Source organism: Lepisma saccharinum, chromosome 2 (genome assembly GCF_977018435.1).
Source record: "Lepisma saccharinum chromosome 2, izLepSacc3.1, whole genome shotgun sequence".
Taxonomy (NCBI): domain Eukaryota; kingdom Metazoa; phylum Arthropoda; class Insecta; order Zygentoma; family Lepismatidae; genus Lepisma; species Lepisma saccharinum.
Genome location: NC_139230.1, coordinates 82,577,367 through 82,593,807, shown reverse-complemented (window position 1 = coordinate 82,593,807; position 16,441 = coordinate 82,577,367). Strand labels below are relative to the sequence as shown.

Genomic DNA, 16,441 nt, shown 5'->3' with positions numbered 1-16,441 from the left:
CACTCAGCAGAAAACTACCAATGTCTTTACATTATTTTCTGCCCGTTAACTGTTTCCGTAAGCAACACTACAGCTAACGTATGTTCAAACCAATGTGCTTTCTTTGTGAATTCAAGCATAAGATGTATTCTGGAGGTTGTTGGAAAGTGGGATAAAATGAAAATAGATCATTGGCTCAATTACTAGTTTTAAAATCAAAGAGTCGACCTTCATAGCAGAGTGGTTAGCATGGCATGCTGTGACACCAGGGGTTCCAGGTTCAAATCCCCAGCTTGGGCATGGTTGTTTTTTGCGAGTGTCGATTCATCAATTTCATCATACTATTCATCCTCATTGTCGCAATCAACGAAAAGTGGCAGAAGAACAACGATAAATAACAGAAATCAAATTAAATTAAATGCAAGTGTTGGATACCCAATAGTGGAAACTTTTCAGTCACATGACCTGTGTGTGTCAGATGAGCTGAGTGTTCTGTAGCTGATAGGGGACTGTGAGACATGTAAATGAATGTGATCTTGAAAGTTATGTTTCTGTGTAGCAGTAAGCATTACCTCAAAGTGTTGAAGGTAAAGTACAAGTGCCCTAAAGATATGTTTACTGGAGTGAAGTTACACTCCTGGACAAAAATAGAGGTCAAGAGAGGCCTTAATGCATAGAACATTTTCAGGGACCACGTGAAGCATGTGTGGAGCCACACTAGTCTGGTCGGTAGGGCATCTGACTGTCATACGGAGACCCAGGTTGGATTCCTGGGGTGGGTGATTCAAGATCGGAATTTTTCTGGCCTTGTCCCTGCATAAAGCAGCTGTACCTGGGGTCAACCCTTGGTGATAAAGGTGGAAACAGCATGATGCTGACCACATCACCTCTAAAAATGGCCAAGATGAAAAAGGTCCGGGGTCCTACCTCCACCTTACCCCTTTATGTGTCTTCATGGCACAGTGCAGTATGGGGAACTTTACTTTACTTTAACTTACTTTAAGTGAAGCATGTGGACTTGTTAATGGGTGCAAGTGAACAACAAAGGCAGTGGAACTGATCAGGATAAACCCAAGCCCAGGATGGCCATTGTCCAGCATGACGATGTAAGCTATCACACCTCTGCCTCTCAAGAAACTCCTCTCCTGCTGGAACTAGGGAGATATTGGTACACCCTCCACACTCCCCCAGTATGAGCCCCTGCGATTATGATCTCTCGGCCAAGAAGAGAAAGTCTTTGTACCAGGTTTGTTGCAACACCATACTGTAGGGTGGTCCCAGCTGGACATCCACAGAGATGGTTGTGCCAATGCTGTATGACACATCTCATATGCATGGTAATGGTAACAGACCAGCTGAAATAGTGCAATGAAAAATGTAAGAGGTTTAGCATCTGACGATTAAGTCATTTAAACTATGTACTTGCTACCACATATCTAATCATTGTAGTATGCCACATAGTTCAGGAGAAAAAGAATATGTCAGTAATTTTACAAAAATATTGGAGATATTTCAACACTGCAGTATGATATTGTGCGTGGTCATGTCTGAAGAGTACAAGAAGAACATATTCAAATTCTCAGTGGGCTTGGACAGAATTACATATACAAATGCATTTTCACACAGTAAGCTTTACTTTACAATTATGCATGAATAAACAAATGATGTGGAAGTTGCTTGAGTTTGTATTATCTTTGTCAAAGCTTCCACGAAAAGTGTTAATTTACTAGTCATTGGATTTGAACCCGATCATTTCCTCTTCTGTCTTTTTTTATTCAATTCAAATATTATGTACATTTCTCTTTCTTGAATGCAATAGTATAATATTGCTTATTTATTTCATGACTTTTTGTTGAATAATACCTTAGATGTGGATCTAAGCAAGGAGCACCAATATGTATAGTTGTGAAATATGCATCAGTGTATTCATTGCATGCCTGCAGTCCACACACAAGTGATTTTATATCCCTCATTTATCAATATAATAAAATCCACTTACTTCCCTGAAACCATTTGCACCTAGAGAAACAAATTAGTTAGACAACAGATACTTCCAAGCCAAAAACCACACAGTGGTTCTGTTCTCATATAGAATCAAAGGGTCCCAGGTTCTATACCCGGTGGAGGCACATGACACAGTGGTACGGATCCCACTTTAAACTGTAGGTCCAGTCCCAATTAGCCTCACTGTACATAAAGTGGACTTAAAACACCGAATCATATAGAACCCTAGGCCTGGGCTCAGTTTGCCCATCTGGGCATAAAGTGGATTCAAACTTTGCCAAATTTTCCAAGCCACAATTGATGTCACAGCAGGATAATTTTCCCTTTACAAACATAATACCAAGAGTGATTAAATGCTTTTAAACTATGACAAAAAGGCATTAAAGAAAATTCACTTGAAGTATTTCTTGATGACATTACTACTTATTGTTAAGAACTTATTTTTCTTCTAAAATTGTACCCAACAACATTACAAAATGTTCTGTTCAGAACGTTATATTTGTTTTCCTAACTTGAGTTAAATCAAATAACTTAATTATATCAATGAAAATATTTGAGATATTTATTACTTTGCCAAATTATGAAAACCTTATGTGTCTCCTCATGTACTTTACAACACATGTCCATTTGTCCATTTGATAGTTCTTATTTTTTATACATTCATTCTTAACATCTATGGTGACTATTCTTTTTAGTTGTACCTTAACTCTTAGATGCCAGGGCTGATTTCCCCAGTTTTGCCTTGATGCTGGGAGCATTTTCAAGTGGGAAATTTTTAATTTGCCAAGATTTTATTTTTTATTTTATTTTGGGAAACTATGAATGCTAGAGCTACAAATTATGCCTCATTTTGTTCAGTGAAGATTAGGCTGTAACCATACAGTCCATAAACCTAGATTTTCTTTTACCAAATAGAAGAACAAGAAGATTAATTTTGTTTTAAAAAAAAAACAACTTTTATTATGAAATTGAATTTTGATGCCCCCCCCCCACGTAGGCAATGGCAGGACATGATGGTTCAAAAACTGTACCCGTGTATTGCCCGATATGTGTTCCATTCTCTGGCAAGAATTTCACACTGGCTGCTGATACTTTTGGAGGAAAAAAATTATTCTGAAAGCCATGTTATTTTTGTTTGGCAGGAAATTTAAAATTCCAAATATTTTTCTGTATCTCACATATTATGATTGCTAGAGTTAAAAATTATATCTTGTTTTCTTCAGTGCAAAATGGGCTGTAAGCCCATGGCCAATTAAATCAAATTGTCATTTATCAAGTAGAAGAAGATGAAAGTCAGAATGAAATTAAAATTTACTAATTGCTAATGACATATGTCAAGTCTCATATGAAACTCAAAACATTATCTCCGAACATTTGTAGTATGCAGTGTGTTCCCAATATTACACAACACTCCTTGGGAAACCAGTGTCCCAGTTGTCATTAGCAACGGTATCTATGAGGGACATTGGTGTCCCAGCCATATTTATGCCAGAGACCCAGGTTCAAGTCCTAGTTGAGCCTGCATTTTTCGCTGAAAATTCTATGTAAAACTAAGCATGTTTCATATTAACAAATAATTCTGAATTTATCAAGGTGACACGGAAGACACAAAGTAATGAAGTACCATTACAATTACCGATGCAGTTGTGGTAATGTGTTACTAACACAAGTTACTTGCATTATGTTGCTCCCAAACTCTGAGAAGAACATGTAATGGTTTACATGCAACTGTGAACTCTTTTGATGCAGTTCTCTTGAATACAAACAGTCTTAAATCTTACTCCTCAAATAATATATGCACTTCTACATGTAAAAAGTTCAAGGGATGATGTAACTAAATTTATGCAACAATATGCAATAATTATGTTTATTCTGCCTTTTGTTGTGTATCTGTAAGGAAGTATGTAAATAGATATACTTTTTATTTTGTTAATATTATGTTTTTCCCATACATTATTTTTCTTATCTTTGGTTTTGAAAGTTCGTAATCCATTACTCGTACATGCTAAATGCCATACATGTGTCAGGCTCCAGTTTTTAAGTCTGCAGATCTCACCAGAAACAGGCTGCCGGTCATTTAACCCTAAATATACCCTTGCTAGGATCAAAATAGATGGGCAGAATATAGTTTATCCAGTAACTGATTGTTCATATTGATTTTGGTGAAGTAGGACTACACAAATGTTTTCTTGTTCCCTTTTCCTTATTAAAATTTGGTAAACATTACAGCAAAGAATTTGGTTCCAGGTCCAATCAGGTCTACACAAATTCCAATACAGTGGAACCTTGATAATACATTTTTTGGGGTACTATAGTTAAAAACAAGAACATACAATGTGAGGAAAATGTAAAACTTAGAAATATAACATGTTACCATAGTGGGTTAAAGAAGGTATACCATATAAAGTAAGAAAATGTAAAATATGGAAACTGAAATTGGGGTCCAACTGTAAACAGTTATGTTTATGGTAATAATATTATAAATTTCAAGTTATCAAGATTATTTTCAACAAGGAATATAGTATTGAATAAAAAAATTATGTTAAAGTTTTCAGTAACTTACTTGAGCTCTCAGGAATAAGTGCAGTTGTTTTTATATATTTTCTGTATTTGGGTATTGTATATACACATTTCTTTACAATAAGTTTCCCATGTAAGATCAGCTCAAAACTATTTTTTAAAATTCTATGACAGTGGATTAGCAATGTGTGAGTGGTGAAGTCAAAATTATTAAATTATCTTGATAGGTGACAGAGCAAAGTGTTCTCATTGGAGTGATGCTAGTAAATGAGTGTATTTGTTTCCCCTGTGATTGGTTGCAATTTGACTTTAGTTCCATGTGCATTGAGATCCCAGTTAGAGTATTTATAATACTTTTATAATAATGTAGTTGATGACAACCCACCTTGGCAGTGACATGGACATTGATAAACACTCACACACAGACACTCTCACACTCACTCAGTCACTCCCTCCCTCCCGATTTGTGGACACAGTTATGGTTGGGTCTTCAGTAGAAGCTCACAAAACCCTATCCTATAACAGCTGACATGTGATTGTGTTTGTACAATTAATATGGTTGGTTTTGTTGCAAATACAAATCCATGTGTACAAAGACCCATAACAATTTAATGATAATTCATGTGAAAGTACCAAAAAGAAAAGGGGTGGGAAATTGAAGTGATTTCGTGTTTCCTGGTTGTTTTTAGTGGAGGCTTTGATGTACAATAAAATATCAGTGATTGTTATAATTGAGTGGCTTGGGAGTAAAACTTGATAACCCACACTCCATTCAAAATTGAGTTAATATTAGATGCAGTTGCTGCACAGTCTCCATTTGCTGTACAATAGTGAATGAAGAAGATCCTCGAGTAGCTAGTGATGGTCAGAAACACCTAAGTAACCCATAAACCACAATGCAATGGACAAACTTTCACCTGTATTTTTCTCTGTTTCATACTTTTGTGGGTTATCAAGTTTTACTCCTGAGCCACTCAATTAACACACAGTTATTAAACACTCCTATGCAGTAACAAGAAAAAAAAGACTATGCATAGAATCAACGTTTTTAAAGATAAGTTTTGTTAATTCTACTCTGTGTCACTGCCAAATAAGGTTGTCAGTAAGCATAGACTTATGTTTGAAAGTTGTAAAACCCCTTTACTTTTATCAATTTTATCAAGGGATGGTATTGCTCTTGTACAAGTCACACAGTGAGAGCAAGGATTTATTTCCATTTGTAACCATGGTGATCAAGTGTAGGTGGTATGGTTTACATGTATTTCGGTTGGTATGTACGAAATAACATCGTGACAAATGATTATCCTGTAACAGATAACTTGAAAACATGATCATTATATGCTTGAGGGAGAACCAACACACGATTCTCTCCAATATGGAAAACTTTCATAAAAATTATATTGACTGTTATTAGGGGTTTATTGTGTTTGACATTTGTAACTTTGCTTCTGTAATAAGATTTCTCTATGATGTTTAAGCCATAATCAGTTTTACTTTTATATTTCTTTTTCACCCCTGCATATTTATAGCAGGTACAAGTGGGTTGTACACTCAACAAATTTAGTAGTACTATGTATTTTGTACAGTGTATTTTTCACTTACTTTTGCACTACAAAACTTGGTTAAACATTATGGGTATGCCCATGTTACTGTTGTGACTTTCAGAGATAAATAATTAATATCATGAAATTTACAACTTGGATGCTATAAAACTTGAATGAATTCAATGTCAAGTAGTGGGCATGCCCTTACAAACCTTTGTAAAAAAAATTGAAAATCATAACATTTGCTGGAATATAAATAGAAAAATGTCGCTAAAATTCAATGAAATAACATCCATTGACTTGCACTTAGCACAAGTAGTCCCACATCATATTTCTAATGCTTGTGAGTATACATGCAATCTGAAATAAGTACTTTGGATATAATATTTGTGAACTCCAATGTGCACAATTAGTATATGCGTTAGTGATCATGATATTGCCTGCTTGTTACAAGCTTCCAAGTTCATAGTACAAGGTTAGGGAAAATTAATTTTGTATGACTCACTTTTTTAGATGACAGAACAAATCATGTTATCCCCAGGATTTGAATCCAAGGCTGCCAAATTTGAAATACATAAGGATAATCACTGAACTTCCAGGAGTCATAATACTCTGTGGCTGAAAGACAACCTAATACAAAAGATAGAGGATAAAATTAACATAATAGTATGTAATATGATAAATGAAGTGGAGCAGGTACTCACATATACACACAGCATATTAATCTTCAGGTTTGGACTAGTTTACACTAAACTTTCTGAGGACAAGGTTTTCAAACATACACTTTCCAAATATCTTGTGATGCAGAAACCTGTAAATTTTGTGTAAGGGTTTATTTCACATTTTACACTTGATTTCACATAATTTTCTCACAAAATGTACTAGAAAGATGTACCTCACATATTTCATGAACATCAAAAATGAACATTACAATGTACAATCTCATATTTCAGGTTTCTGTCAAAAATGAAATATGCAGAACCCTAGAGTCACCATCTATTTCCATGAAAAAAGACAGCAATTGTAAAAAAACACACATGTATGTACATAATATTGTGCAATTCAACACATACCTGGGTCCAAAATGGCCACATGTGCCAATGCACCCAACAATTACAATTCAACCAATCAATTCAACACATATTAATAATGAATTTATTTTGATAGATATATTTTTATTTCTATACTTAAATATAGGAAAATATATTAAACATTTTTTAACAGATGAAGAATCATTTAAAAAACTCACTGGGCATTTAAGGGTCTACCTTTACTGTGTACTAGGGCCTTGCAATAACAAGTTGAAATTTTAACACACATTAGAGGAAGGTCTAATTATGTAGTGTATGCAACTTAGCTTGGATATCTCTTGTCCCTTTTGTGCTATACCATTTCAAAAATCCACAATTTTCCTGCGATTTTTCAATTTCTTGCATATTCAACTACATATATTATGGATTGGGTGATATACAGGGTGTCCGGCTTAGACCTTTAATATTACAAAAGAGCGTAATTTTGTAGAGAAACACAATTTTATTACCAAAATGTACATTTTGGTAGAAAAACTCATGCATTTTTTGTCCCAGCACCAGCACTTCACAAAACGTCATACAACCTTGATATGAGCCCCCTGTGGCACGGCAGATGTCGAACCGATATTCCAATTCCATCCAGGTATTCACTAGCATTTGAGGGGTCACATTGTTAATCGCCTGACAGATTCTGTTACGCAGATCTTCCAAGTTCTCGTCAAGCATACTGTAGACTTGGTCTTTGATGAACCCCCAAAAGAAAAAGTCTAGGGGGGAAAGATCCAGCGAGCATGGAGGCCAAGCAAGTGGTTTAGATCCTCTTCCTATCCATCATCTAGGAAAATGCTCATTGAGAAACTCTCGTACAATGATAGCAAAATGTGCTGAGGCTCCGTCTTGTTGGAAACTTGTTGACTTTGCCACACGTGTGGAATGCAGCTTCATCAGAAAAGCACACCTTGCCCAGAAAAGCATTCTTGTCAATTTCGGTTAACATTTTGTCCAAAAACGTCTGTCTTTTAGGTTTATTATCAGGATAAATTCATTGATGTATTTGGATCTTGTATGCCCGTAGACATAACCTTTTGTGCACAACGTCATGGATAGTAGACTGAGGAATTTTTGAACTCTAAACTTGCACATCTTATTGATTTTCTTGGACTTCTTGTGAATACAGTGCAAATCACTTCAATGTTTTCCTCTGATACCTTCCGCTTCACGTACTTCCCGCCCACCGATACAACACTTCCAGTTTCTCTTAGTTGTTTATCCCACTTAACAATATTCACATAGGAAGGAACATTGTCGTGACATTGAAGATTAAATTCACGCGAAAAAGCACATTGAACAAGCTTCACAGATTTGTTTTCTGCAAGTGAAAGAACGCAGAACACTTTCTGCTGAACTGTCCACTCTGCCATCTTGGAATTTATGCGTTACATGCGCATGTGCGTCACGTCAACTCAAAGTACTGGTGATTCTCGCAAATGGCCACAGTTGCCACTCCCATACAAACAATACGTTTCATTTGAAATTGAATGTAACTAAAGTTATACTGTTTTGTAATGTTAAAGGTCTAAGCTGGACACCCTGTATATGGAGACGACATAATGTGTGCATACTGAGCTCACATCAGGGTTACTAGAAAAATTAATGCCACCTTCCTGGCACACAAAATATGCATTTTTTGACTCGTAAGGTTTCATAAGGCATATTTTGGGGTATTTTATTTGCTAACATAAACAAGCTGAGTGTATTTTGATGCAATCCACGTGTTCCTTGGTGGAAGGTTTGTTTGGTATGTTAATATCACTAGGCAGTAGTCAATAGTTCCAAAGTTATTGAGTCCTGAAGTTAGCTCTGAGGCTCATTTCTCATATTTGGATCACATTTTCTGTAGTGGCCCATCTTCTTCCACAGACTATAACTCTAGAACTATTTCTCAGAGGAACCTAATATTTGGAATACAAGCCTTCCAGACATGATTGAACCTTCATGCCAAATTTCATCCAAATCAAAAAAACAAAAAAAAAAACCTGGAAACTTTTCTGAAATTGGTCGATTTGACATGGAATGACCCTAATTTAATTTTAACCTGAGAAATGATAGGCCATGTTTAAAAACTAGAAAGAGTGGATCATAAACAATAGCAAAGATATCAGAACTCAAGAAACATTAATACTTGCACAGTATTTGTTACTATCATTTGCAATTTTCGCAAAAGATTTCAAGGTAATTTAAGCTTTATTGTTGAGTTAGTGTGTTAAATAATAAAACATAATAATTCAGTATATGTACACTTCTGTTTTCACAGTTGTTCTTAATTATTTTTTTTTTGTAAGTTATCATGGCTACTAAAAATTGCACTTTGTTTTTTATGTATACATCTCTGGGAAAGAATAATTAAAAAAACAAACATTTTTACATTCTAGTTCCTTCCTTGTAATGTCTTAGGAAGCCATGTGTACCTTTTCGAAAGTACTGTAGACAAAAGATAAACTGGCAGGAAAATACTTATTTTATACAAAGAAAGCATCTCTTACCATTGATTTATTGTCATGACCTAGTGTATAAAAAATAAGATTTTTTTATACCCCCAACACATTACATTTTTAGGATTATTTTGGACATACCCCTTGATTACAATTACCATATTATATATACTTCAAAGCCAGAAAGGAACATAAAATGTAGAGTCAGAATTTTTGTATTGCCACCCTTTGCAGCTAGGAATGACCCGAGTGACACGAAATATGTTTCTTGTGTAAAATCGTGTGCTACTTGGGCCATCCCAAGCTACCTTTGCCCTCTGGATGGCTTAGTGACATTGTTATCTTGTAATCAAGGAGTTCCGAGTTCAATACGTAGTGGTTTGGATTCCACTTTAATTTGTATGTCCAGTCCCAGTTAGCCTATCTATGCATAAAGTGAACTGAAACTGAGAGAAACCAAACCGCACTTGTCATTGCACTTTACATTTTTATTTCACAACTTCTTAAGAATGGCATCTTCAGCATCGTATTACCTGTTATATTATTGCCAAGATTACATAATGCTCTTGGATTAAGAAATTATGTAAAATCTTATAATTTTGGCTAAGAGAAAAACACTTCAATAACATGAAATCGCCCCAACCTAAAACACATGGCAAAGAAATAATGAACTAAATTCTCTTTGGACTCAACTATATTGACACCTCCATTGGAAATGTTTGGCAATGAACAGCTCATTGCAGACTTTTGCACTGAGATATTTATAGAAATATTGGATAATTTGTCTCATTCCTAATATACTTATTTCCATAGTACACATTTATTATTAAAAGATATTGTTACAATGCAAAATGATGGAATGTATATTTTAAGTATGGTGACAGTACACTTGTGTTTATTTTAGTTTTGAATTGATGAAGCTCTTACATCAGTGGCAAAGTTTGTATTTACCAACATATGTACAGTGAGAAATTATATTTTGTGATAGCTAGTATCTTAAGCATATTAAAACTATAGCATTTGTTGAAAGATTGTAAGAAAATGCCTTGATCTTATCTGTTGTTCCTTATTTTTCAGGGAGGTGGAGATTGTCCAGATTTGGATTTTCTTTATGATGATGCTGACACACACACAAATGAAATTTCTGAATTGTATAGTTATACAGAACAGCAAGAATTTCAAACAAATGTCAAGGTAATGTTAATTTGTCAGAAAGTGCATTTGAAACCTCTATTACACCAAATTTCTTTAGTTAATATGAGTGTAAATTAAATTTAATAATTCTTATTTCAATCATTACACATAGCTGCATTTCACTGTTTTAATTAAAAAACCTGCATTTATGGTTCTAGGTTTCTATTTCCTGTTATTTTATGTACTGTGTTTTGGTCATAGTTTCTGAAATTTTGAGTCTTTTATTCCTTTTTTATAATGTAGCAAATACAAGTAAATACTACATGAATATTTGTGATTGTCCTGCTGTTGTTTATGAATTATAAAAGACATCAAATTAAGTATGCTTGTATGTTTTTCCTTTTGCATTGTTTCTGAAGTACAGGGAGGTTATTTCAGTCGTTCACCGCCAGAGTGACAGCCGTTCGGCGGCCCCTTCATGCAACAGGTCCCGGCAAATTGCATTACAGGAAGTCCGTAACAGAAACCGCTTGTTTTCTAATGTTTCCACTTTTCACAATTACAGTTACAATTACAATTGAAATAAGCACGTACCTTGTCGCAAGGATGCTGCAAAAGGTGTCCTCCCAAATACAAATCTTTCTGGCACCTTATTTCTGACATCTAATCTTAGATTAGACATCGCTACTTTATCCTCAGTTGTCGCGACAGCGCCAGCAACTTATCGGAGGTTGGGGGAGTTGTCAGCCGCGAGAGGGCGCTTCAAACTGCACGTATCGGCAGTGATGCCAACCGTAGGGACATGTCCCTACGCATAGGGACTTTTCACTAAATTTCGCCCGCGTAGGGACAGATTTTGCCAAATGAGGGAAATCGTAGGTACTTTTTTCAATCTTGGAAAATTACATTTTATGTATTAGTTTATCTGGATACTTTAGCGAGGAGGAAAAAAAAGAACTAACTGACAAGTCTCCATCAGAATTTTGGAACATGTTATCGGTTACCAAAAACTTTCAAGGCACGTTCTTTTTTGAAAACATTTCCACTCTCGCGAAAATAGTGCTAACATTGCCCCATTCTAACGTGGAAACGGAAAGAATATTTTCAATGTTAAGTGATACAAAAACAACAAAGGGAAATAAAATGGGACCAAAATTGTTAAAGACTGCAGGAAATACAGCATATATCACCAACCAACATCTATCTCTTCACAGCAACACCATGTATGACTTCAAATAACATAATCAATAGTAAACGACTCAACGTTATTCATTAGGGGTGTGCGGGATCCCGAAAAGTCAGGACCGGGATCGGGAAAAAAAATTACCGTCCCAATCCCGACTTCGGGAAATGACTTCCCGACTTTTCGGGATCCCGAGCAGTCGGGAAATACCGAATGGTCACTTTAAAAAGTCGTTAATTCTCGACGTTTTCTGCATTGTAAGTTTTTGGAACTTATCGAAAATTGTAAATTTTTATTCTAGAAATGCAAAAACAATCACTTAAAGTGAAAATGACTTAAATTTCCAGTGCTTCGGAAAATTTCGAACATTTCCCGTCCCGAAAATTTTCCGACTTGGTCGGGAAATTGCAAATTTTTCAGTCCCGAATGTCGGGATTTAAAAAAATTACCGTCCCGATCCCGTCCCGACCCAAAAAATTCTGTCCCGCACACCCCTATTATTCATTAAGGCAAGAATTTACAATACCGGACCCTTCTGTAATTTCTATGCTACGTCTTATACTCACGAAATAATTAGTCGTGATGATTTATCTCAAGTTAACATGTTGGGGTGAGGTGAAAAAATTGTTCATTAACGTGTAGAAATTGTAAAATAAGCTTTTCAATTCTCGCAATGATTCTCCGTATACAAGTATGGTAGCCATATTTGTTGATATGAACAATTGACGTTTGCAATTAGTTACGCTTTCTACAGCGTTGCCACACTGTTGATTTCATACTTGGAGAGCATGAATTGTGTAATAATGGCGGAAGAGAACAGTAAAAAGTTGTTAATGTTGTACAGATTGTTAGGTTGAGTGTGCAGGAGGATGGCTGTGGGCTAATTAATAAACTTATGGATTTCAGTATATTGCCCAAAGAACGTCCTTACATGTGACAGCGACAATCACGATGTAGAAGAACTGATTTGATTACAGGTAAATTTGGCAACAGTACATCAATCATAAAATTGCAGGATACGAAAATGGCGTCTTCGATGATGAACGTTTGCCGTTAAAGTGCTACGAAAATAAGATTTTTTATCGGTTCGTAATCACCATTAGCGCAAAACCATTCACGGATAGCCCCACTGACCATTCTCGGTAAGGTTAGGTTAAGTTAGGTTAGGCAAGGCAACCATAGTTAAAATTTGGGCTCGAAAAAAACATGCACGGGTAGCCCAACAAACCATTGACGGATAGCCCCACGAACCATTCAGGTACGGTTAGGTTAGGATAAGCAAACATAGTTAAAATTTGGGGTCGTAGTAATATCATGAATGTATATTTCGTTTTTTAAGTATTGGAAACACAAAATCTTCCGGTAAATAATGAGCAATCGTGCCGATCGCGGACCACTCAATTTAACTTATTTTGCAATTTCTACACATGACCCACAAATTTTAACTTCAAATTCGTGATTAGGAGGCCTCAATTAGTGAGTATGCCAAATATTACAAAAATCGGGGAGGGGTCCTGTACTGTAAATTCGCTCCTTCATTAATTGTGGAAGCACCGAGCAGAAAGATTTGGTAAGTAAATGTGTATATTTTATCTTCTGTCTTGCATGCTCATGAGGTGTTTTTTTTTTTTTAGTCGCTTTACGTGGAGCAGGAACATTTGGTCAGTTGTAGGGACATTTTGACTACGTCTGTAGGGACATTGCCGAAAAATGGTTAGCAACACTGTCAGCTACCAGACGTAGTCACTGTACGTTCATGTTCACTTCTGTTTGCGTTTATCAGTACGCGTGTTGTTTATACTGTGTTATTGTAATGTGCTACTCATGGCCAGTGTTTATTGTGTGTTAATTGTTATTCATTCATTACTTATGCCGTTAAACAAATATACTCTTGAACAGAGAGTTTTTATGTACGATAATTACGTGAAAACGAATTCTTGCAGAAAAGTGGTCAGGGAATTACGAGAGACAGGATCTCTTGAACCTAAGAAGGTTCAAGGAGGTCATTTTCAACATCTCTTATAACACAGGAGGTTAGTGATCATCATTATTATTACTTTTAAATATCATTTTACGCTTTCGGTTTGCTTTATGCGCCGGGATGCTGTCTTCCCTTAATGTCAACTGAGGATAAAGTAGCGATGTCTAATCTAAGATTAGATGTCAGGAATAAGGTGCCAGAAATATTTGTATTTGCGAGGACACCTTTTCCAGCATCCTTGCGACAAGGTATGTGCTTATTTCAATTGTAATTGTAACTGTAATTGTGAAAAGTGGAAACATTACAAAACAAGCGGTTTCTGTTACGGACTTCCTGAACGCAATTTGCCGGGACCTGTTGCATGAAGAGTCCGCCGAACGGCCGACACGCTGGCGGTGAACGACTGAAATAACCTCCCTGTAGTATGTGTTTTAGTTTGTATTGATGTGGAATGGTGTAATGGAATTATTTTTCATTATTTTCAATTTCCGTTATAACCCAAAAAATTTGGGGCTTTTAAAACAGTTTAAACTGATAAATTTTATAGTTGTAAGTAACATTTTTAATGTAAGGGAAGGAGTTCGATTATTGGATTTCTGATTTAGTGAGAGTTTTCGGCAACTGTTGACTTGATTGAACTAATATTGATGATCAAACATAAACGTTATCTTCTGCTTAGTCATTTTGATTGATGCCAGTTGTGTTTCTATTGGTGACTTTTTTGAGCATGTGGACAAGCTGAATATATTTCATGAGCTTGCCATTTTTCTATTGCCTTCTTCCAGTTTTTGAATCCTCTAACAACAAATGTCATTTGTATGTTTGTGCCTAGATTTTTGTTGGGCTCAAGGATGTATGAAATGTTTTCAGGTGGGCTTTGCTCCAGTGATAATGGATCAGATACAGTTTCTCCCTCTTCTTCAACTTTTCTTACTCCATTTCCCTATCTTTGTCTTTATTTTTCTGGCTCTATTTGCACTGTTTATTCTCTCTTCTTTCTTCCTCTGTTTCTCAGACTTTCTCTCTATCCTTTCTCTCCTCCTCTCTTTCTATTCTTCTTTCCTCTGTTTATTTGTCTTCCATTCTCTCTTTCTACACATCTCACTTTCTCCTTACTTTGCAGTTGTATGCGAATCTTGGAGTTTACTATTAAGCTGGATAATATTAAAAATATTATTAATGAATGTGTTAGACTGCTGTGTAATTTTATGGAGAATCACAAAGTTTGTCAATGTTAACTTGAAGTCCACTTTATGCATAGATAGGCTAGTGTTAGAACCTGGTACTCCTTGATTATAAGGTGGCATTGTTACCAGCATGCAATGATAGGCCTTATCATGGAGAATGAAAACACTCACTATTCAATTTTAATGGTTTTCTCTAATCAGAGCAATTTTTCATAATTTTAACAGCTGTCAGTTCATCTTCAACCTTTCATTCTTTGTTCATGGGTTTTGTGTAGTTCAATTAAGTATCATGTTCCCAAGGTATGTAAGAAGTTTTCTTCTATAAGTGCCCATGTAAGAGTCAAGCTTCCATCCAACATCAGGCTACCTAAATCTTCTTCCCGCATGACTTTTTGTGTTCAGTAAGGAAAACTGTACTTCTTGTCCATAATCATAATTTTTCTCGTTTTTACATAAGCTCACATTTTTAGTGTTTTTCTTGAAGTAAGAAATTTTGTAAATTTGCCTTAAAATTACTATCCACTTTCAGGCTTTCGAGGAGCAGATGGAAAAATATAAACTCAAACCGCTTTGGCAAAGTATGACAGATGAACAACGAAAGTCAGTTGTAATGAAGCTTCTTGACCAGCTGGAAGTGTCTAGTAAATCTGCTAGGATGGAAGCTGCCAGGTGCTTCTTGTATTTAGCTCAGGTAAGTTTAAATAGAGCAGAGGTGTTGTGAATGTAAAATGCAATACTGTATTATCTCCTCAATTGCAAAATGAAACTGTTTTGATGTCATTTAAATATTAAACAAAAAATAATTTTCATTGTTATTTAAGTCAGTTATTTAAGTAAGTTATTTCTGGCAGGAAATACTCTCATTTCTGCTGTTCTGAGAAGAATGATTGTTTATGCAAGGAGTGAAATCTTGCTATGATATAAAGAATGATTGTTTATGCAAGGAGTGAAATCTTGCTATGATATATAGTTTTACAGTTACTTTTTGATGCATGCATGTGTGTGGGCATGCAGGTGTGTATGTTTGTATGTATGTATGTGTGTGTGTGCATGCATGTGTGTGCAGGCATGTGTGTGTGTTCATAACTTAGATACAACTATGAAAGCCTTGTGTAAAGAGAAAAACCTTATTATACCTTAACAAAACAATCAACCTTTGCTCCTGAATTTTAACCTCATACATGAAGCCAGACAAAGATTACCAAAAGTATCTCTCTAAGTAATTTTACCATCAGGTAATTTGACAAGTATAAATAATCATAGAGAAAAATGTTGAAGAAACACAGAGTTGGACAGCTGTTAATTGATTTATATGGCATTTTTTGCATTTCATTGCAAAATATGATGATATTTGCAATTAATAAATGTTACCTTATTGTGCCTAAT

At 35.5% G+C, this 16,441-nt stretch overlaps 1 protein-coding gene across 2 annotated transcripts in view; it reads left to right on the top strand.

The window, feature by feature from the left end:
- Strip (striatin interacting protein) overlaps window positions 1-16,441 on the top strand; it is a 165,787-nt gene that overhangs the window by 34,575 nt on the left and 114,771 nt on the right. For both annotated transcript variants that reach the window (XM_083117463.1, XM_083117464.1), the window contains 2 exons: window positions 10,648-10,764; window positions 15,585-15,746. In XM_083117463.1, coding sequence (XP_082973589.1) covers window positions 10,648-10,764; window positions 15,585-15,746 — 279 coding nt within the window. The remainder of the gene's footprint in view (window positions 1-10,647; window positions 10,765-15,584; window positions 15,747-16,441) is intronic.